General features: G+C 37.6%; 1 protein-coding gene across 4 annotated transcripts in view; it reads right to left on the bottom strand.

The window, feature by feature from the left end:
- Positions 1-4311: 4311 nt before the first annotated feature.
- Positions 4312-24145, bottom strand: part of BCKDHB (branched chain keto acid dehydrogenase E1 subunit beta) — a 250309-nt gene continuing 230475 nt past the window's right edge. Inside the window, exons 10-12 of one of the 4 annotated variants that reach the window (XR_012517288.1) lie at positions 21412-21560; positions 14255-14424; positions 4312-7919 (exon numbers count right to left, since the gene is read on the bottom strand). Coding sequence is in view for 2 of the 4 variants with exons in the window: in XM_074398023.1 (XP_074254124.1) it covers positions 21420-21560 (141 nt within the window). In the remaining 2 variants the exon portion in view is untranslated. Of the gene's footprint in view, positions 14425-18964; positions 19271-21411; positions 21561-24145 lie in introns of those variants that run through there. The other 3 variants (XR_012517289.1, XM_074398023.1, XM_003923261.4) reach the window with 3 other exon arrangements.

The raw sequence follows: 24145 nt of genomic DNA on the forward strand, positions 1-24145 counted from the left end.
AGATCAGAGCAGAACTGAAGGAAATAGAGACACAAAAAACTCTTCAAAAAATCAATAAATCCAGGAGCTGGTTTTTTTAAAAAGATCAACAAAATAGACAGACCACTAGCCAGATTAATTAAAAAGAAAAGAGAATAATCAAATTGATGCAATAAAAAACGATAAAGGAGACATCGCCACAGATTCCACAGAAATTCAAACCATCATCAGAGATTATTACAAACAACTCTATGCACATAAACTAGCAAACCTGGAAGAAATGGATAAATTCCTGGACACCTGCATCCTCCCAAGCCTAAACCAGGAAGAAGTCGAAACCCTGAATAGACCAATAACAAGGTCTGAAGTTGAGGCAGCAATTAAGAGTCTACCACCCAAAAAAAGCCCAGGTCCAGATGGGTTCACAGCTGAATTCTACCAGACATACAAAGAGGAGCTGATACCATTCCTTCTGAAACTATTCCAGACAATCCAAAAAGAGGGAATCCTTCCCAAATCATTTTACGAGACAAACATCATCCTGATACCAAAACCCAAAACCCGGCAGAGACTCAACAAGAAAAGAAAATTTCAGGCCAATATCCATGATGAACATAGATGCAAAAATCTTCAATAAAATACTGGCAAACCGATTGCAACAGCGTATCAAAAAGCTCATCCACCATGATCAAGTAGGATTCATCCCGGGGATGCAAGGCTGGTTCAACATACGCAAGTCCATAAACGTAATTCACCACATAAACAGAACCAAAGACAAAAACCACATGATTATCTCAGTTGATGCAGAGAAGGCTTTCGACAAAATTCAACAACGCTTTATGCTAAAAACCCTCAATAAACTAGGTATTGACGGAACGTATCTCAAAACAATAAAAGCTATTTACGACAAACCAACAGCCAATATCATATTGAATGGGCAAAAACTGGAAGCATTCCCTTTGAAATCTGGCACTAGACAAGGATGCCCTCTCTCACCACTCCTATTCAATATAGTACTGGAAGTTCTAGCCAGAGCAATCAGGCAAGAAAAAGAAATAAAGGGTATCCAAATTGGAAAGGAGGAAATCAAATTGTCTCTATTTGCAGATGACATGATTGTATATCTGGAAGACCCCATCATCTCAGCCCAAAGTCTCCTGAAACTGATAAACAATTTCAGCAAAGTCTCAGGATACAAAATCAACGTGCAAAAATCACAAGCATTCCTATACACTAGTAATAGACTTCAAGAGAGCCAAATCAAGAACGAAATGCCTTTCACAATTGCTACAAAGAGAATAAAATACCTAGGAATACAACTAACAAGGAACGTAAAGGACCTCTTCAAGGAGAACTACAAGCCATTGCTCAAAGAAATAAGAGAGGATACAAACAGATGGAGAAACATTCCATGTTCATGGTTAGGAAGAATCAACATGGTGAAAATGGCCATACTGCCCAAAGTAATTTACAGATTCAATGCTATTCCCATCAAGCTACCAATGACCTTCTTCACAGAACTGGAAAAAAACACCTTAAACTTCATATGGAACCAAAAGAGGGCCCGCATAGCCAAGTCAATTCTAAGCAAAAAGAACAAAGCAAGAGGCATCACACTACCGGACTTCAAACTATACTACAACGCTACGGTAATCAAAACAGCATGGTACTGGTACCAAAACAGAGATATAGACCAATGGAACAGAACAGAGGCCTCACAGGAAATACAACATACCCACAGCCATCTGATCTTCGACAAACCTGACAAAAACAAGCAATGGGGAAAGGACTCCCTGTTTAATAAATGGTGTTGGGGAAACTGGCTAGCCATGCGCAGAAAGCAGAAACTGGACCCCTTCCTGACACCTTACACCAAAATTAACTCCAGATGGATTAAAGACTTAAACATCAGACCTAACACCATAAAAACCCTAGAAGAAAATCTAGGCAAAACCATTCAGGACATAGGTGTAGGCAAGGACTTCATGACCAAAACGCCAAAAGCAATGGCAACAAAAGCCAAAATAGACAAATGGGACCTAATCAAACTCCACAGCTTCTGCACGGCAAAAGAAACAGTCAGTAGAGTGAATCGGCAACCAACAGAATGGGAAAAAATTTTTGCAGTCTACCCATCTGACAAGGGGCTGATATCCAGAATTTACAAGAACTAAAGCAGATCTACAAGAAAAAAAAAAACAAGCCTATTCAAAAATGGGCAAAGGATATGAACAGATACTTTACAAAAGAAGACATACAGGAGGCCAACAAACATATGAAAAAATGCTCATCATCACTGGTCATTGGAGAAATGCAAATCAAAACCACATTGAGATACCATCTCACACCAGTTAGAATGGCGATCATTAAAAAATCAGGAAACAACAGATGCTGGAGAGGATGTGGAGAAACAGGAACACTTTTACACTGTTGGTGGGAATGTAAATTAATTCAACCATTGTGGAAGACAGTGTGGCGATTCCTCAAGGACCTAAAAATAGAAATCCCATTTGACCCAGCAATCCCATTACTGGGTATATAGCCAAAGGATTATAAATCATTCTACTATAAGGACACGTGCACACGAATGTTCATTGCAGCACTGTTTACAATAGCAAAGACCTGGAACCAACCCAAATGCCCAACGATGATAGACTGGATAGGGAAAATGTGGTACATATACACCATGGAATATTACGCAGTCATCAAAAATGATGAGTTCATGTCCTTTGTAGGGACTTGGATGAACCTGGAAACCATCATTCTCAGCAAACTGACACAAGAGCAGAAAATCAAACACTGCATATTCTCACTCATAGGCGGGTGTTGAACAATGAGAACACATGGACACAGGGAGGGGAGCACTACACACTGGGGTCCGTTGGGGGGAAATGGGGGAGGGACGGGGGGGTGGGGAGGTAGGAAGAGATAGCATGGGGAGAAATGACAGATACAGGTGAGGGGATGGAAGGCAGAAAACCACACTGCCATGTGTACCTATGCAACAATCTTGCATGTTCTTCACATGTACCCCAAAACCTAAAATGCAATAAAAATATATATGTATATAAAAGAATCATTATGCCCATTATTTACCGGGAACTCGGGGCTCAAGAGTGTCATCTTGAGTCAAAATGTGATCAGAGAAGAGATAACCAAAGATATTATGAAAATAAGATTCAGTTGCCCACCCATGGAGAAGAAATAAGCAGCCACAGTTCTAGGGCTGCCTCAGAGCCAGGCAGGCTTCTAGATCTAGTCCATGCCTGTCCCTGCATCACTTCTTCCTTTCTCTAAAGCTCAGCTCAGGGTCTTATTTTGAAGCAACTCAGAGAAAGCCTCTGAGTTGGTATACACAGATGGTGTATCTAAATAATGATACAATAAATAAATATAATGCTTTAGTTATACAACTCCTAGGACCACTCTTTCTATGTGAAATGTGGACTTTACTCTCTGAAGCAGCTCTCTAGCTCTCTCCCATGTGTGTTCTCACTTTCTCTCAGAATCTGCCTCCTCTCCTATTCTCATTAGAAGCCACAAAATGTGACCTCTGTTTGCTAAATGGCATTTAGAGATCATAGAGATGAAAACATGAGAATCCCTCTTTCATGTGTGGCTTCCAAGCCTCCATTTTTCCAAACTCTGCTTGGAACTGCTTTTTCAGCTACCAGCATCAGGATGACCACTTGAAAATTTTGCTCAAGCAGAGGAAATATACTAGTTCTAGAGGGAGTGAGTGCTCCTATTTGATCACAGTAAGAACAGCATCAGACAGGACAGTCTAAAAAGGACTCACCATTCCCAGCCCCAGGGGGGCTTTCCTGCTACACTAAAGAAGAACATGTCCATCCACATTTCACCTTAATCTTCCTCTACCAAGTTCTGGATAAAATACCTTACTTATGAATAAATAATACCAACAATAATAACTCCTTTAGAGAGACGGACCTGCAAGTGTACTCTACTGGAGATGCCCTCTTTTCCCCGCCCCCAACATGCAGTGCACCTGCACACTTTGTCCCGTGGAAGAGCAGGAGTAGACACTTGACCCAAGCTGGGCCAATTATTCTCCCTCCTGGGAACCTCGAATTAGAATGAACAAATATTGAGTTTGTTAATTATGTGACTGCTAAGCTGGAAAGGCAACAGGAAGCGATTACCATTTTAAAGCAGCCCAGCACAAGGTGATAAGTAAATTAAGGAGCAGTCAGCGGAGAGACAAGAATGAAGCTGACAGGCAACATAGAGGAGATACCGGGAGGCCCCAGGAAGACATGAAGGGAGAGGTGGGGAAATAAAATGAAAAGCTATATGATAACTTTCTCTCTCTCTCTCTCTTTTTTTTTTTTTTTTTTTTTTTTTTTTGAGACAGAGTTTTGCTCTGTCCCCCAGGCTGGAGTGCAGTGGTGAATCTCGGCTCCTCCTGGGTTCAAGCAATTCTCCTGCCTCAGCCACTGGAGCAGCTGGGATTACAGACATGCACCACCACACCCAGCTAATTTTTGTATTTTCAGTAGAGACAGGGTTTCACCATACTGGCCAGGATTGTCTTGAACTCTGGACCTCAAGTGAGCTACAAACCTTGGCCTCCCAAAGTGCTGAGATTACAGGCATGAGCCATCACACTGGCCAATAATTCTTTTTTTTTTTTTTTTTCTTGAGACAGAGTTTCACTCTTGTTACCCAGGCTGGAGTGCAATGGCACGATCTCGGCTCACCGCAACCTCCGCCTCCTGGGTTCAGGCAATTCTCCTGCCTCAGCCTCCTGAGTAGCTGGGATTACAGGCACACAGCACCATGCCCAGCTAATTTTTTGTATTTTTAGTAGAGACGGGGTTTCACCATGTTGACCAGGATGGTCTCGATCTCTTGACCTCATAATCCACCCGCCTCGGCCTCCCAAAGTGCTGGGATTACAGGCTTGAGCCACCGCGCCCGGCCCCAATAATTCTTATAAATCCTAGAGTTCTTCCTGAAATTAGATTTCTTAAATAAATTCCAATTTGCCTAAACCAACGAGTATATTTGGGGTCCTCACAATGAAATATACATGTACCAGTCAATTTCCTCTAACATAAAAATAGCACTACTAAGTAGCAATCTGTGAACATAAGGCTCTTAGTTTTAGTTATAGCTGACATTGAATTCTGAGATCACTTTATACTTACCACTTATTTTCTTCCATCTTTATTATTATACTTGCAACGGGAGTACCATATATTCCACAATTATTCATTGAGGTATTTCATGCATGGTGATAACTAAGTCAGGATTCCTTCCGGTTGGGGGCTGGAAATCAATGATGTCAACATATAATGACAGTGGTGTGTGAAGTCTGTCATAGAGGTATAGGCTGATGTTCTAGGACTTCGGAGACACTACCTTATTTGATTTTCACCTACTACAAAGAGAGTTACAAGAATCAACACTTGGCAAAAACAATCACACAAGACAGGCAACCATTAGTTTAGTTTCAGTAATGTATACCTGAAGCCTGAGGAAATAAAGTATTGTTCACTTGGCATATAATTGATATTTAATAGATGTGAGTCTCCTACCCAACATCTTGTCATTCCTAACCACTTCCAATCACCATTTTAACAGTTAAAAATCAGGCATAAGAAAAGATTAGGCAATCTGCCAACTTACCTGATAACAACTTAGAGCTGACGATTGGGGAGCATTCTTCTCACTCTAAGGTAAAATTTCCCAGCAAGATGTCAGAAGAAATATGCAGTCTTCTCCTTAAACAAGCATACTGGCCAGGCGCAGTGGCTCATGTCTGTAATCTCAGCACTTTGGGAAGCTGAGGGGGACTGATCACGAGGTCAGGAGTTCGAGAGCAGCCTAACCATCATGGTGAAACCCTGTCTCTACTAAAAATACAAAAATTAGCCAAGCATGGTGGGGTGTGCCTGTAATCCCAGCTACTCAGGAGGCTGAAGCAAGAGAATCGCTTGAACTTGGGAGGCAGAGATCGTGCCACTGCACTGCAGGCTTGACAACAGAGAGAGATTCTGTCTCAACACTCTCCTCAAACAGACAAACCAACCAATCAAACAAAAAAACAAGTGGGTTGAGCCACAAACAGGCTTATCTCTTCTCGCTACTGAGGTGGCATGAAAAAAAAAAAAAAAAAAAAGCTTTTTTAAAAGTATAAACCCTAATGACAAAGAAAACAGGTGGATACAAACACATCAGAAGAATGACAGAAATTAGTTTCCAGGGAAGAAAGCCCCATTTCAACACCCGAAGGGCTGTGCAGGGCAGGGCCAGACACTGGGGAGAGCTGACTGGTTGCCAAGGCCTTTGGAGGTTTTTGGTGTGGCACACAGTAGGTGGAGGGAAGGGTAAAAAGCCCAAAGATTCCTTTCCTGCCCGCCCTCCTACGAGGAGAACAAGGTCTCTACCTGCCCAGTGGGAGACCAGTGCCTAGGCTCTGGAGAGGCTGAGGAGAGGCTTTGAGAGCAGGAAAACCAGGTTCAGAGCAGATCAGAATGATGCATCAGGAACCAAAACATGGGAACTAGTGTCACAAGCAGACCTCAGACCCACGAAGAACTTAGTGAACTGGGCTGCTGCCCATGAGGGGAGAGTGTGGGACTATTTTTCTGTGAAAAAGCCCCAGAGTAAATCATTTCATGTATATACATACTAACAACGGTGGGGCCTTCTCAGAGTAATTGGTTTACTGCCTAGTTATCCAGAAATGAAGGCCACTGCTTGTCATGCCACACATCCACACATCTCCCAGGCAACTCCTTTAAAAAATCAATTCATTGAGGGGATAGTCACATAAAATTTACCATTTTAAAGTGAAGGATTCAGTGACATTGAGTAAACTTGTAACGTTTTGCAGCTACCACCTCTATCTAGTCCTCATCTGTTTCTTTTAAGCACTTTCTCTCCATTCTCCCCTTCCCCTGACCCCTGGAAATCACCAATCTCATCTCTGTTTTCATGAATGTTTCTAGTTTGGATATTTCATATAAAAGGAATCAGGTAATATGTGACCTTTTGCGTTGACTCCTCTCACTTGGCATGTTTTGGAGGTTCATCCATATGACCACATATATCAGTACTTCATTCACTTTTATGGCAGAATAACATTTCATTGTATGAATACACTACAATCCATATCAGCTTTTTATGCATCAGTTGAATAAAAACAATCAGCAATCACCATACATAAGACAAAAAAGAGAAACCAAAATGAACAGAAAAATGAAAACTGAAGGAAACAATATAGAGAATGCAGTAAAACTTCTTAAAAACCTCTTAAAAAGTAACAACTCATATCCCAAAAGATTAAAAAATGCACGCTCATATGTGTATCTATTTGTGAACATACGTGTATATTTACTATATATATAAATCTACAGATATGTGGCATTCTTATAAGAAGATGCTGTGAAAAAAAAAATAGTTGGCCAAAATAAAAATAATACAGAGAAGGTTAGGAAGATAAGGAAATATCCCAAAAAGTCTGACCAAGAGAATTTTTAAGAAAAATAAATGACTTATACAATTGTGAGAAGAAAATTAAACAATGCCCTATTTTGAAACACAAATGTTTCTTAGTCTAAAGTTTTACAGTCAGCCAAACTATTAGTTAAGGGTTAAAGTAAGGAAATTTTCTGACTTGAATGGTCTCAGAAAATTCGTTTCTCATGAAGACTTTCTAAGGAATCTATTTGTGTGCTCTAACAAAGTGCGAGGAGAAAAAAGCATGGGTACCGGACACAGTAGATAGAAGTTGGCAAACAGCACAAAAGAGCTCCAGCGAACAACAGCTGGGTCACAGGCTGAGACATGACCAGTCCAGGGCTGCACAGGAAACTGAAGACTTTCAGAGCATCGTTGCAAATAAAAGTACAGCGTATGGACACAGCCATAAATTTCCATCAGCAGAGTACACAGCCATCCAAAATCCAGGCCTGCCCAGGAAAATGTAGCACAATTAAAAATAATTGCACTTTTCAGCAGCTTCAAGGTCAAAGTTTTGCATGTAGTTAAACAGATAGTTACCTGTCTCCTATGGTATGGAAAATCTGGGGCTGTGTGCTGGTTATTCTCCATTTGCCCATTCAATTCATCCTCCACCCTTTTTTGCCTTCTCTATGTCAAGAGAGGCTGACTTCTAGGACTGCATCACCAGGCTCCCTTGGCCTCTGTCTTGCAATTGGGTTTGGCCAGTGGGAAGCACTGGTAGGCAATCAGAAGGCAGTGGGAGAAACCAGGATATATACTCCTCTCCCCATTCTGTTTCAACAGCTGTGCTTTTTCCTCTATGGCTGTATCTCTTGTCTGGCACCTCCTCTCCCATGGCTGTAGCTGTCACTAGGTTCTAGGACAATTCGCTCCTCCTTGCTCCTTCCAGCGAGGGATGGTAATGACTTGCCACTGTTGCTAGTTCCTGGGCGCCTCACCCTTGCTTCCCAGTTTCCTTAATCCACCCATACCTTTGCAAAGAGTCCTGTTATTAAACTGTATTCAATGGAAAAACTTTGAATATGACATCTTTTTTTCTGCTATGACCCTAAATAGTAAACTTTTTAAAGTCTTAATTTTAAAAAAATCAAATTTTAAACAGGCACTAGTATATTATTGTAGGTGAATTATTCATTTTTTAATCTTCTGAGTTTAACAAATCATTTGTGTGTGTGTGTGTGTGTGTGTGTGTGTGTGTGTGTGTGTGTGTGACCGAGACAGAGGAGGGGAGAGAGAGACACAGAGAGAGAAAAGGACAGGAAAAGGTAGAGGCAGAAGGAGTGGGAGTGAGAGAGAGGCAGAGAAAGTTTGAGATGAAGAAAAGCTACCATATTTTATTGATTCTGGGTTTTTGCAGTAATCAGATGGATAAAAGATCCTTAAGTACTGGTTCTTGGACAGTGTTTTAAAAAATAGAAAGATTACAAAATACTTAATATTTGGTAATAATTTTTGTACATAGTAAATATTTTATTACTTTGTGTAACAAACATTCTAAAAAATAAATTCTTGTATTATGCTATAACTTATGATCCTCCCCCAACACTGCTTACTCTCTAATTATTCCTTTGTAAGTAAAACGGTAAGTAATAGTTGTAATTATAATATTAATTTTAATCATAATATGCATATAATTTTGAATCCTGATTTTTCTACTTAAAAGTGTATAATGACCATGCCACTACCTTGCTACATAATTTTCATGATCATCATTTGAAAACTGTACATTGTATCTAATCATATGGATGTACTGTAAATGACAAACCATGGCTATACCATATTATCCTAGGCAATGTTTCTATAATTTATTTGAACATTTTTTTGTTCAGAAAACAACATCAAATAAATCTGATGGAAATGAATTCTTCCCTTAGAAGAGCAAGCCAAGCTAAAACTTGAAGTGTGTTTGCTCTAGAATCTAGATTGGCCTGCAGGATTGACAGGCACGTTGGCCAATGGTGTATGAGTGCTGAGAAACAAAGCAGCCCCTTCAAGAAGCCCATTCTCTAGGAAAAGTGAGCTCAGAACTCAAGCTCAGATGATGCTTGAGTCCTGGAGAGGGACAAAAGTTCTAAGTACAACAGTCAGTCAGTTACTTCATTTGTCTGATGAACAGCTGTGAGGCCTGTTTCACCAAATATTGATGAGATGTTGTGATCAACAGCCACACTAATTTGGGATACCTGTATCTCAACAAGAGGAGGAGGATTTTTCTGTCTCCAAAGAGAACAAGAGCACTGTCACCGCTGCAAAGACCCAATAAAGTATAGCATCAATAGCAAGTGTCAGCTGCAGGCGGCACCTGTGGCAGTAGCAGCCCTTAGGTGCCTTCCATAGTGACTGGCAGCAGACATTTCTGCTGGGAGATGGAACCAGAGCCAGAGAGAACTGTGTACTCCATGTGGTTGTGCAAATTACTTGTGTTTGAAAGCAACCCTCACACAATACCTCAAAATAATTAGGGAAAACCTTGTGGGCTGTCTAGCCTTTGGGACAGATTTTTTTTTTTAATATTATTTGTTACAGTTATTGGGATCTTAATTTTCCTTTGGGTTAGAGAAAACTAGGAAAAATGAATTGAACTTGATAATTTTTATGCTAAGTGAAAGGGTACACAGACATTTACTATACTGTTCTATATCTCTTTGAAATATTTCACTTAAAAAATAAAATCAGAGTGCAAGTAAATATGCTTTAATAGAAGGAGGGTAAATATGGCAAATTTACACAAAGTATTTTCTTTTCTTCTCCCTTTTTTTCTTTGAGATACAGAGTCTCACTCTGTCGCCCAGGCTGGAGTGCAGTGGCATGATCTTGGCTCACTGTAAACTCCGCCTCTCTGGTTCAAGTGATTCTCCTACCTCAGCCTCCTGGGTAGCTGGGATTATAGGTGCATGCCACCATGCTCAGCTAATTTTTGTATTTTTAATAGAGATGGTGTTTCACCATGTTGTCCAGGCTGGTCTTGAACTCTTGATCTCAGGTGATCATCTGCCTCAGCCTCCCAAAATACTGGGATTACAGGTGTTAGCCACCACACCCAGGCCTACACAAAGTATTTTCAAAGACAAAATTGTTATTATTAGACTAACAACAGACATTTAAAATGTCTTTGAAAAAGAAAACTTCCAAGGGTTGTTTTTTGGCTATATGGGTAAGTCTGATGATGGATTTCATGTCTCATGATTTCAGATAACAAATTTATATAAATAATCCTCCTAGCAATAAATTTAACCAAGGAGGTAAATGATCTCTACAAGGAAAAGTACAAAACACTAACGAAAGTATTTGTAGATGGCTTTAACACACTTTAACACTTTAATAAATGAGAAAACATCCCTTGAATTAATTAATATCATTAACATAATCATACTGCTCAAACACTCTACAGATTCAGTGAAATCCCTATCTAGATACCAATATCATTTTCCACGGAACTAGAAAAAACAATTCTAAAACTCATATGGAACAAAAAAGAGTCCAAATAACCAAAGCAGTCTTAAGCAAAAGAACAAAGGTGGAGGCATCACATTGCCTTATTTCAAATTGTACTATAAGGCTATAGTCACCAAAACAGCACAGTACTTGTGTAAAACCAGACACACAGCTTAATGGAACAGAATAGAGAACACAGACCTAACATCACATACATACAGCCAATTGATTTTTGACAAAGCCAATAAAAACACACTGGGGAAAGGACACGTTTTTCCATAAATGATGCTGGGAAAATAGATTCACTATATGCAGAAGAATGGAACTGAACTCCTATCACTATATACAAAAATCAACTCAAGATGAACTAAAAACTTAAACGTAAAATGTGAAACTATAAAAATACTAGAAGGAAAATCTAGGAAAAACTCTTCTGCACATTGGTCTAAGCAAATTATTTATGACTAACACCACAAAAGTGCAAGCAACAACAACAACAAAAATAGTGCTGGGTTTGGTGGCTCATATCTATAATCTCAGTCTTTGGGAAGCCAAGGCGGGTGGATTGCCTGAGCTCAGGAGTTCAAGACTAGCCTGGGCAACATGGTAAAACCCCATCCCTACTAAAAGACAAAAAAAAAAAAAAAAAAAAAATTTACCTGAGCGTGGCAGCATGCACCTGTAATCCCTGTTACTTGGGAGACTGAGGCAGAAGAATTGTTTGAACCTGGGGGGCGGAGGTTGCAGTGAGCCAAGATCACCCCATTGCACTCCAGCCTGGGCAACAGAGTGAGAAAACGTCTCCAAAAAAAAAAAAAAAAAAAAAAAGACAAATGGGATATAATTAAACTAAAAAACTTCTGCACAGCAAATTAGGTGATCAATATGGTAAAAAGAAAACTTGCATAATGAGAGAACCTTTTTCCAAACTATGGAGATCCAACAGGAGACTAATATCCAGAATCTACAAGAAACTCAATTCAATAACAACAAAATAACATAATCTCATTAAAAATGAGCAAAATATATAAATAGATATTTCTCAAAAGAAGACATACAAATTCCCTACAAGTGTATGAAAAAATGTTGAACATCATTAATCATCATAGAAATGCAAATTAAAATGAGATATCATTATACCTTAGTCAGAATGGCTATTATTAAAAGACAAAAAATAAGAGATTTTGGTGAGAATGCAGAGAAAAAAAGAATCCTATACATGTTGATGGGAATGTAAATTAGTAAAACCTCTAAAGAAAACAGTAAGGAGAATTTCTCTAAGAACTGAAAATAGAATTACCATTCAATCCAGTGATCACACTATTGGGTATCTACCCAAATGAAAAGAAATCAGTGTATCAAAAAGATACCTTCACTTACATGTTTATCATTGCAGGACTATTCACAATAACAAAGATAGAGTCAACCAATGAATGACTGTATAAAGAAAGATGGTGATTATGTACATAATGAAATACTATTCAGTGATTACAAAGAGCAAAATCAGACTTGTTGCAGGAACATAGATGGAACTGGAGGTCATTATGTTAAGTGAAACAAGTCAGACACAGAAAGTCAAATATCACAAGCTCTCACACTCCTAAGTAGGTGCTAAAAAAGAGAGTGGGATAACAGACAATGGAGACTCAGAGAGGTGAGAGAGTCGGAGGACAGTGAATGATGAGAAATCACTTAATGTGTATGATGTACGTTATCTGGGTGATGGAGACCCTAAAGTCTTGACTTGAAGACTATGCAAGCTATGCATGTAACAAAATTATACTTGTATCCCACAAATTTATAAAACTTTAAATAAACTTCCATAGAGGAAGGTTTCTAAAGGATAGATGCTGTAGAAATGCTCATTTTCCTGGCCTAAGGGAAGGTTGCCAGCATTCCACTTTCAGGCTGAAAGTCTGAATTCACTCATTTTATGGTTGAAAACACTTGACATTAACATTGGGTCTGTAAGCTAAAGCCACATATATGAAATATGTCGTATATTTTAAAAATTGAACATAGTATATAAACTAATCCCAAGGGTGGAGTTTTCCCAAAGTATATTTATTAAAACATGTAGATTTTCCTCTTTCAAATATAATATAATGCAAACTTATTAGAATGGTTGAATTAGAATGCTTTTGGTTGCAAAATTATCTGTTGCAAGTAATAGAAATCCACTTTGATCGTAAAAAATGGTGGTTCATTTGAAGGTCCTGGCTAAGTCCTCAAAGAATGAGAGGAAGAATGGTACATTTCAGGCTGCATGTGGCAGAAATGGAGCTAGCCTGGGGGCTGTTGACTCTAGAGAGGGAGGGACCTGGCTAAGACTGACTTCATATTGCATTCCAGCATTCCTCAATATAGTGGTTTCATTTTTTTTTCAGTTAAAGATGACCTCCTTCACAGAAAAAGTGGCTGTAAGTTTCTCCAAAATAACAACTTTCAGCTGAATGCAGTGGCTCACACTTGTAGTCCCAGCACTTTGGGAGGCAGAGGCAGGCAGATGGCTTGAGTCCAGGAGTTTGAAGAACGGCTTGGGCAACATGGCCAAAACCTCCTTCTACAAAAAAAAAAAAAAAAAAAAAGGAAATAAAAAATTAGCCGGGTGTGGTAACACATGCTTGTAGTCTCAGTTAGGAGGCTGAAGTGGAAGAATTGCTTGAGCCCAGGAGGGTGAGGCTGCAATGAGCTGAGATCGTGCCACTGCACTCCAGCCTGGGTGAGAGAATAACACCTTGTCTAAAAAAAAAAAAAAAAAATTCCAGATCTATTGATAACAAAAAATCTTTAAAGGGCTCTGATTGGCCCAATTTTGGTCAACTATCCCTTGACCAGTCACTGTGGCCAAGGAGACGGTGTCCTACCACTGCCCAGTCTCAAGTCTGCAGACTTAAACAACTGAAAAAATGGGGACAATACAGACAGGGCTGGGGGAGTATTACTTGGACCCAGGCCAACTCTCCATTTGTAACTATAAGAACAGAAAAGATGAAGGAAATGAAGAAAAGTTGCCCTCATCACCCTTAAATTGAATTTTGAATAAGTATTCTCGATTGTCTCTCTATATATATATACACACATAGACACCTTAATGCACAATATTATCATAGAGCTACTAAACAAAGAGATGGTTTTGAAATCTATCTGAAGACATAGGCCTAAAAATACAGAAACAATGCTTATCTATTATAGACCCTTGGAATTTAGCCCTACATGAAGGACGGTTTCTGTTCCTGGAATTCTTTAAGAAATGAAGTACAACCCTACCTGTCTGATGTAATAAATAAGAACTAGTATACAAGGTTAAATGATACATAACATCATTTTAAATGTGCACACTAACCAAAGAGGGCTGTAACAAAGTGTTTTTCAGGTATAAGGTATGACTCAGGAGTAAGTTTCACTTCCTTTCTTCTGTTCATTCAGCAACATATTGAGAGCCTTCCATAGACCAAGCTTTACTCTAGGCTCTATGGAATCTGTTGTAAACAAAATGGACCAATGTTCCTTGTCCTGGAAACAATAAAAATTGAAGATGGAAGGCAAGAATAAATAAGTCAACAACAACAACAAAATCCAAGATAAATAAGTAGATAAACAATGATCAAGAAAACATTTTTGAAATAATTATTCTAATTCTTTATAGCCACTGAGTCTTATGAGTGTTCATAGTAAATAAATAACTTACAACAGCCAAATAGGGCTCAGCAAGAAACCAAAGGACTTTTAGCAAACCAAGACCCTGATAATTACTTTATTTAAATGGTGGAATAAAATATCCTAATAACAGACTTTTGTTTATCAACACCAAGCAACTATTGGGTTTTGCAAAATTATTTCTTCTCCCTCAAAGAAAGCATCTTGACAGTATTAACCAATGCAAACACAACCATACAAGGTCTTTATTTGCAAATACCATGATTACATAAAAATGTAGCTTAACCTTCATAGGATACAGACATATACAGTAAAATGGAAAAAACCCACTATTTTTACCAAAACAAAACAAAAAAAAACAAAAAAACAAAAAAACAACAAAAAAACTTTCCATTTTAGTTTTTTCTCATTTGGAACTTACTACTTTTATTTTTCATTTTTTTGGTGCTTTTTCCTTCTCTGTTCTTGCATTCTTATATCTTCAGATTTCTTCTTTAAAAGATTTAATGTCTATGAATTTTCCTCTGATTACAATCTTAGCTGAAGCACATCAGTGATCGCATATTCTAAATATTTTGTCATTGCTTTTACACTCCTTCTTGGCTCCGCAGCTTCTAAGTGGGGTGATTTTTATTTCCATGTAGTTGGAATATTTGTTATTGATTTAGGATGTGATCAGAAAACATGGGGCTTTTAAGATATTATTTTCCTTGGGAAATTTCCCGTTATTTATTTTATTAATGATCAGTAGTTTCAACTACTTATGTATACATTAAAAGGTAATACAGTTTTTGTTTGTGTAAACAAAAAAGTTTCAAACATATTTCTATTGATTCAATTCTACTATTTATATAACCAAAATATCCTATATTCTTTTGCTCTGGTCTACTTCATCTATCAAATTGAAAGTAAAGTGATAAGACTTTATCTTTATCTTCTACAACTCTGTCCATATCTTTTGTAACTATAAGTTTCCACTTGTATTTTAATACTACACACTTGTAACATAAAGGATTTAACTGTCATACTTTCTTTTACTGTGATATATTCCTTTTGTCAATTTCTAATGCATATTTTCTTCTATTGTATCTGATATGAATTCTGCCGTATTTGTTTTCTTCATTTTCAACTTTGCCTAACATATTTGTCATTTTCAATTTTAACCTTTCTAGGTCAACTTATTTCAAGACTTCCTGGTAAACAGCTTTTAATTGGATTTTGTTTCTTAACCCAATCTAAGGTCTTTTTTTATTAATTAGGGAATTCAACTGATTACATTTATGTCTTAATTATGTTTGACTTTGCTTTACCCTATTTTTCTTTATTTGCTGTCCCCCACTATCTGCCCCTCGTTTGTGTTGCAGGGACTATTTCTTAGCTAATTTTGTAGCTAGGAACCTAGTCCCGTGCCTGGCACATAACAGGCACTCACTAAGTGTGTGTGGAATGAATTAATACATTTAGCATATACCATTTGTGCAATAATGTGGAAGACACATACACTGCTTTTAGTTCTATTAGTGGTTAATTTTTTGAATCATTTAAAAGCCATTATTAAACGTTCAAGGTTAACAGCACAATAATGAAGGTACACTCTTCTGTCCTAAAGAGGTAGAGTTTAGAAATTTTGAACTCCTTTTGGCAAATCTACTACTCCAGTCTTTGTCAACTTAAGTCATATTTATGACCATCACTATCTTATTATTTTTGTAATATGAAGCCATTACTTCACATAAAAGTGCATTTAAGATGATTCTTTAGATGTACACCTTTTTATTTAACTTGTTTCCATTTTCACTTCCAGTCCTTCCAGTTATGACGTTCTCATGCTTATTATATTTTATTTCTAATTATTCTGGTAAATATTTCTAATTAGTGTATTCAGAGAGGTGCCAGGGTTTCTACATCTTTGTCCAAATATGAACATTTTCCACTGCTTTCCAAACCTGATGGCCCAGGTTTGAAGTATATCAGGATCTCTAAATCTCAAGTTGCCTTGGAAATTCCAACATGACTTTTTTGGAGTCAGGTTTCTCATCCATCAAGCCAAAGATTTCTCTAGTAACAAAGTCTGTGTGCCCAGCTAGTTAAAGGCTATCAGTTGTAGCCTCAGGTGTACTGGGAACAGGTGAAAATTTGAGACACAGTATTTTAGACTGCAGTGTCACTGACAAGGCTGAGTCTAATATTTTTTATTTCTGCATCGGTATCTTCACTTTCTATTCTGAGGTACCTGGCTGGGTCTGGATCAGGGCCATCTCTGTGGCTAACACTGCAGTGTTGGGATTGGCAGCCTCTCCAGAACCACATGCGATGGGGAGACGGAGTTCTCTAAACAAACAGCAGCCCTGTTTCTAGAAGGTGGAGGCAGGGATGCTAGGCCGCCAGAAACCACGTGTATCCACTCTAGGCAAGCTGACGAGAAAGAGATTTCATGAAACCAAATGTGGACCTTCTGAGTGAGTCTTCTAAACATTTTGACCAAGAGTTTTTAGACGACGAGACTTAAACCTAAGGAACTGACTGGAGGTAATTTTCTGAATCTTATTCCTCATTTTTTTTGTTTTTTTTCTTTAAAGTACACAGGTCTTTTAGTTAGCTTGGATAACATATTAGTGGCATAGAATGCAGTAATTATATTTTTTTCCTGAAAGAATTAGATAATTTAAACCATGGAAATTAAATGTTTACATATTAATGTTGTCCCAGGAAGCAGACATTATTATGTGGGGCTGTGAAGGATTTTGGACTTGGCATTCCAAATTCCTTATTGCCATTATTTTCTTATTTTTACAATATGGACTCTTCCTTTCATGTAAAAAATTTATTTTGGACAATAAATTAAAAGCCTATGTTGTCTTATGCCACAGATTGAGTTTAGTGTTAACTGTAAAGGTGCATTGGAAGAGAAGGGAGTGTTTACTGGTGGGGACTGCAGGGCTAACGCGAGGTGAAAAGGGGCTCTCAAATGCGGGCATTTAGTACACAGACGATCCTCACAGTTATTCTCACACTTGCTATTTCAAAAACAGAACTAAAGAAAGTAAAATTAAAATAGCTAAGAGGAAATTATCAAAATATCAAATGAATAGAAAATACAGCATTAAAAAGATACAATGGCCATAAAAAATTAGTTTCAGTAAAATCAGTACGTTTAACTACAACCCACTGTAGGCCAAGGTGGCAGACGACCGTACGTGTCCTGTTCTGCTGGACTGACCATGTGAGTGCAGAGTTCTCTGTAGGATGCTTCGAGCCATTAGCGGAGAACGAAGACCAAAGCCAAAGTCCATACTGAGTTTTGGCATCTTAAACTCAGAATGTTCTGTATGGTAAGCCAACTGGACTCCCTAAACCTTTTCCAACTTGTTGCTGACAAACTACATCTTTTCCCTTCTTATGCTGTACAAGTTTTTCTACTTTCAATCCAAGAACAGGGTTTTATTTTTACAAATGATTTGGTTCATTATTTCAGACCATGGCTGTTGAGACTCTGTGATCAAGTGCCTTTACTTTGTTTGCCTCCAAGTTTCCGGTGATCTACAAAAGTTACTTTCTGTATCCCACTTCAAATTGCTGGTAAAAATAGATAGGGCACATCTTGTTTAATTACAGTTTTAAAAGGACGCATACAATTGTAGTCATAGGAAAATGTTTGCTTTTTTTCTTTTTTCCAGTGTTTCTAGAGAAAGGAAAACATGACGACCCTCATTCTTTGCTTTATGGGGGTAGAGACCTTATTGCTGGAACCTATGAGAGGAAATCTTCTGGAAATATGGGAGGGGAGGTAGGTCGGGGTGAGGGGGTCTGCTGGGAGATTCCTTATTTAGACAGGCTCAGGCCTGTCTAAAACATGGTGAAGGGAAAAAGAGGCAGAGTAAGAAACAAGAGGACTGGACAATGTCCCCAGCAAGGAGATTTCCTCCCATCAGAGCCATTTGTTGCTGCTAATGTTGTTTTACTTTTTATCCAAGTAATAATATAAAGAACACGGGCAAAAATTGCTTTGCAACATCATGGGCAAAACACTACAACTATAGCTAAAACTTGGCAATTTTGTAATGGACAGGCTTATGCTATCCATCTCATAGAACAGAGGCAGTAGGAAAAATCCTGCCCCACCACCCACCACACACTGGGGAGGCGAGTACATTCATTAGGACACCTTGTTAAAGCAAGAGGGAAGAATGAGGGAAAACATTCCAGAAGTTCTGTCAACATATAACCATTCTGGTCATAAAGAACTGAACAAAAAAATACAATAAAGTTGAAAAGTCACCATTTCTATAGCAAATACTGTACTTTAATTCAGATTTAATTAATAAGTTATTAACAAGCTATTACTCTGAAACAAAAACTTTTTACTAAAGGAAAAAAAAGACATGCACAACCCAAAGACAATCTGCTTTTACTTTATTTAATACTATCTCACACACAATATTTACAGATGTAATTAAACTGAATTTATAAGATTATCATGTGGAACATTCTTCAAAGTTAATCTGAAATTTCTTAATCAAAATCATCAATGCATGTGTGTTACAATACAATACAATACAATAATAGAATGTAGAACTTTTCAGCCAATATCATGATGGTTAATTTCATAAAAACTTTCTTTTCAAAAAGAGATAAGTCTGAGGAAATATTTTAAAAATTCAGAAAAAATATTTCTGTATCTAGTCATAATCTTCCAGCTTTTCTGTAAAAAAAATTATAGACATTCTCAATTGCATACATGACTATTTTCTTTAATACTATATTTAACTTTTAGTATATTAGAGTTGGTTCTCGTTTATCATATTTTCAGCACAGGTTTAAATGTTTTTTATGTTTCAAAAGGAATACATAATTTAAATTTAAAACCACCATCTGAATATTATTTTAAAAACAGCAACGAGACGTGGCCACCACTATACCTTGGCTCTTCATTACAGCTGGTCCATGGAAGGGAACCACATGGACAACAAAAGTGAGGGAGTTCTCTAACCAGTTCTAAGTGTGATTTATTGGAGGTGCCAATTGCTTTCACAGACATTAAGAAGACATCAGAAACAGTATCTACACCTGTATGTCTGAGAGAATACTAGGTATCTGGGGGCTAATGGTCCTAACTTACATCTATAATAACATTCTTAGAATAGAACCACAAAAAATGTAGGAATAACGGTAGCACAGTGACATATGAGGAAGAGTTAACTTCTCTATCTGCACAAATGTGGAGGCATTTCACTCTGATTTTCGGTGAGCTAGATTTACTATCCATTCACAGAAGTCAAGAATTACAGCATTTCTGATCTTTAAAAAGTAGAGGATATGCTATTATACAGAGTTTATTTTCCTTTGGAAAAAACCATGGTTCTTCAAAAGGTATTACTATCATTTTTGGAAAACTTAGATATTAAAAGGTAAAGGATCTAATTGTATCTACTCATTTTGAAACATTTCAAAATCAGTGGGTCAGTGATAGTAACTTCTATATTAAAACTCTGAAAAACTAACAATAATTTGTGATATTCATTTTGTTAGAATAACACCACTGAAGGGGCAGATAAGCATGACTTATAAAATCATAATGAAAAAGTACCATTTATTATCTACTATGTAAAAAACATTCACTTGCTAAAAAGGGTTCTGGAAATGGGAGTGGTGCTGAGTTTTGGGGTTTGTATGTTTTTTTTTTTTTTCAAGTAAAAATTTCCCGCCAGGCGCGGTGGCTCACGCCTGTAATCCCAGCACTTTGGGAGGCCAAGGCGGGTGGATCACAAGGTCAAGAGATCGAGACCATCCTGGTCAACAAGGTGAAACCCCGTCTCTACTAAAAATACAAAAATTAGCTGGGCATGGTTGTGCATGCCTGTAATCCCAGCTACTCAGGAGGCTGAGGCAGGAGAATTGCCTGAACCCAGGAGGTGGAGTTTGTGGTGAGCCGAGATCACGCCATTGCACTCCAGCCTGGGTATCAAGAGCGAAACTCCGTCTCAAAAAAAAAAAAATTAATTAAAAAAAAAAAATTCCCTTATATACAATAAACAGGTCTTTCGCTCAGGAAATCCATTTTTCAGATAATACACAAGCAAATTTCAGAATGTTATGAATTATCATGTAAATAACTAGAACATAAATTAATGGTGCTTGAGGGGTCATTTTTAAATACAGAAAGTACCCCTATTCATGAAAAGTTTAAGCAGTTGAAAAAATATATATATAAATAAAGGTTGAACTTGAAACAATGGTATAAAGTATACTTGCAATCTAAACCATGGTAGAGAGCATCATCATCTAGTGATTGACTATTCAATGTTAACATATGCATGCGTCAATTTTTTAGAAATCACATATACATATGCTAGATATGTTTCTATTAAATATAAATATAGCCAGGAGCAGTGGCTCATGCCTGTAATCCCAGCATTTTGGGGGGCTGAGGCAGGCAAATCACTTGAGGTCAGGAGTTCAAGACCAGCCGGCTTTAACATGGTGAAACTCCACCTCCACTAAAAACACAAAAATTAGCCAGGCATAGTGGCAGATGCCTGTAATCCCAGCTACTTGGGAGGCTGAGGCAGGAGAATCACGTGAATTCGGAAATAGGGGTTGCAGTGAGCTGAGATTGCACCGCTGGAGTCCAGCCTGGGCAACAGAGTGAGACTCCATCTCAAAAACAACACCAAAAATGTAAATATACTACTATAAATTTGAATTTTCTTCTAAAGCACGTATTTTGTTCATAAAGTTGCCTTTTACCAAAATACAAAACACTTATGGTGGTTGTGTCTTGGTTAATAGGACATTAACGTCAGAGATACATAATAGCTTTCTCAAAATGCAGGGCATACCTACCTATATGGTCAATAGTTGATCATTTTTCGAAGGGCATCATAACACTTCCATTTGTCTGGGATGTAGAATGGTTCAAAAATGTGAGGAAATGGTGTGTCATAACCACATACTCTTGATATAGGAGCCTCTAGGTTCAAGAAACATTCCTCCTGCAGACATGAATCAAGATGGTTAACTTCAAAAATACGTTTTATTCACAGAAATGAAATAGTGAAACTTAAAATATTTCACTTACTCAAAATACAATTTCATCTAAGCACATTAAAAATATTTAAGTATATTGTAATATGAAAAAAGCAGGTAACAGCAGATTCCAATTTTACTATGTTTTCATGTATGTACATGCATTTTATACCTATAAAATATCTATTGTCTAAGCCAGACTGGAATAATACCAAACAAGCTGTTCTATGACTATAAATGGAAAGAATTATAAAAATGCAACAAAAATTCACAGTAGTTAACTCTGCAGAATGAAATTGGCAAGAATACTTTCTCATTTCCTGTTTTCCTCACATTTTATACAATATACATATATTACTTTCATAATAAATGTTTGTAATTCCTACATGCACCAGCCAGACTGAACTTCTATGAGTTACTTGACTGTGTTCTCATCTCTCTCATGGTCTGGCTTCTACAGATGCTGCTTGTTCTCTGGCCACTCATAATCCAAGTTCACAGCTCTTTGCTTGACTGATATATCTACAAATCTCAGGTTATTAATCTCAGGAATCACTCCCGATGGGAAGCCTTCCTTGACAGCATCTCCCCAAACCTACAGAGCAGATGAAGGAGGGGCTTCCGCTCTGAGCTCCCAGAGTCCTGAACTTGGCATAATCCATTGCAGTTGCTCAATTATCTGTCTCCTATGAGAGACTATGAGCCCCATGAAGCTAGAGATCTGATTTAAATATGTAAAACCTCAACCCCAGTAGAACACTGTACAAATATCTTCAGGGAGAAAAAAATGTTAGTAAAATATTCAAATTTGAATTTGTTTTTGAGACAGGGTCTCTCTTTCTTACCCAGGCTGAAGTGCAGTGGTGCAAACATGGCTCACTGCAACCTCAACCTTCCAGGCTCAAGGAATCCTCCCACCTCAGACTCCCAAGTAGCTGTGACCGTCAGCACGCACCACCACGCCTGGTCTTTTTTTTTTTTTTTTCGTAGAAATGGGGTCTACTTATGTTGCCCAGGCTGGTCTCAAACTCCTAGGCTCAAGTGATCCCCAGCCTCCATCTCCCAAAGTGCTGGGATTACAGGTGTGGGACACCAAGCCCTGACTGAATATAAAATGTTTAAACAGTTAAAAAATCTAAAAAGGGAGGTGGTTAAACTATTCTGAGGAAAATACTAGTTTTAACATTCAGAGTTATTACCCAAAATAAAACATTGGTATTTATTCATCTGTTTGCACATTGCCTTGCTTTATAAAAGACTTAAGGAAGCCCAATTTTTTTTATATATTATACTATGTTTACATTCTAATTTGAGTAGAAAATGTTACATGAAAGAATCATGACATCTCATGCTTTATCACTACCCTCTGTGTGATTTCCTCCAGTGATAAGTGTACTGGGGCAGAAAGAAAATGCAAACAGCACACGTTAGCTCCAAAAAGAACCTATTGGACATTTACAGAACTCCCTTTGGCCCCAATAACTACCATGATTTACAATATCAGACACCAAATAAGTATTGGCATTCCCTAGCAACTGGAAATCTCCACAAACAACTTTAGGACTTTTAATACACATGCTTTAAAGAGCCACCTAAGAGATTCCACTACTAATAAGCTGAAAAGAGATGACAGACTGGGTGGATTGTTTCTTGTTTGCAACAAGTAATTTTAAAGAGCTTTAAATTGTCAATTTGGGATTAGGTCAGTTTTACTAATTTAGCTGACAAAATGCTGTTTTTCTATCTTCCCTGAATACTGAACTCTTCATAAACAAACTATCCATGGAAAATTAAGGGTAAAATAATTTTACTAAATGCCTTTGATTTTACACCTGTTATACAATGACTATTCTCTTGAACTAGTAACTTGGAAAGCTGGCCCACCACAAGAAGATTTGTCAGTATTTGCTAAAATCACTCCTTTTCAGCATAATAACTAACATCACCAAAGTAGCTTTTTATTTTTTCAAATAGCAATGCTCCTAACTCCTCAAGAATGCAAGCATCACTCTTTCCAGGAATACATCTATATGTCTACACAAGCACAGAAAAACATCTACTGCAAGGACATACTGAACTGTAAACAGTGGTTACCCTTTGAGGCTGGGAATGACAAGGAGGTGAGAGAAGACATCTACTTTCTGCTTTATAATATATTGTTTTGGTTTTTATAAAACAATATTACTTTTGTAATAAGTGATGCTGAAATAAAGTAAAACAGTAAAGTGAATAATCATATTGTTATGTAAATTAAAGTTCCTGTTTTATGTTACATAAATTTGTGATTTTATACATAGGGCTTCTTTAATTTGGAAACGATTACTATAAATTATGTGGCATTGCATTGTTATAAAATACTACTATAAGTACATAAAATGTATTGTAAAAATCATGGAGGATAATTCAAAGGAATGTAAGAGAAGACTATGAATAGGGTATTCAATTTTTTTTAAGAATATATGCTGACTGACTGAAACAGCTTGAAATTCTCTTTACTAACAAAAGTATATTAAAGAGCCTTAAGTTATTTCTTCCATGAACTTCAGTTTAC

Source organism: Saimiri boliviensis, chromosome 4 (genome assembly GCF_048565385.1).
Source record: "Saimiri boliviensis isolate mSaiBol1 chromosome 4, mSaiBol1.pri, whole genome shotgun sequence".
NCBI classification, from domain to species: domain Eukaryota; kingdom Metazoa; phylum Chordata; class Mammalia; order Primates; family Cebidae; genus Saimiri; species Saimiri boliviensis.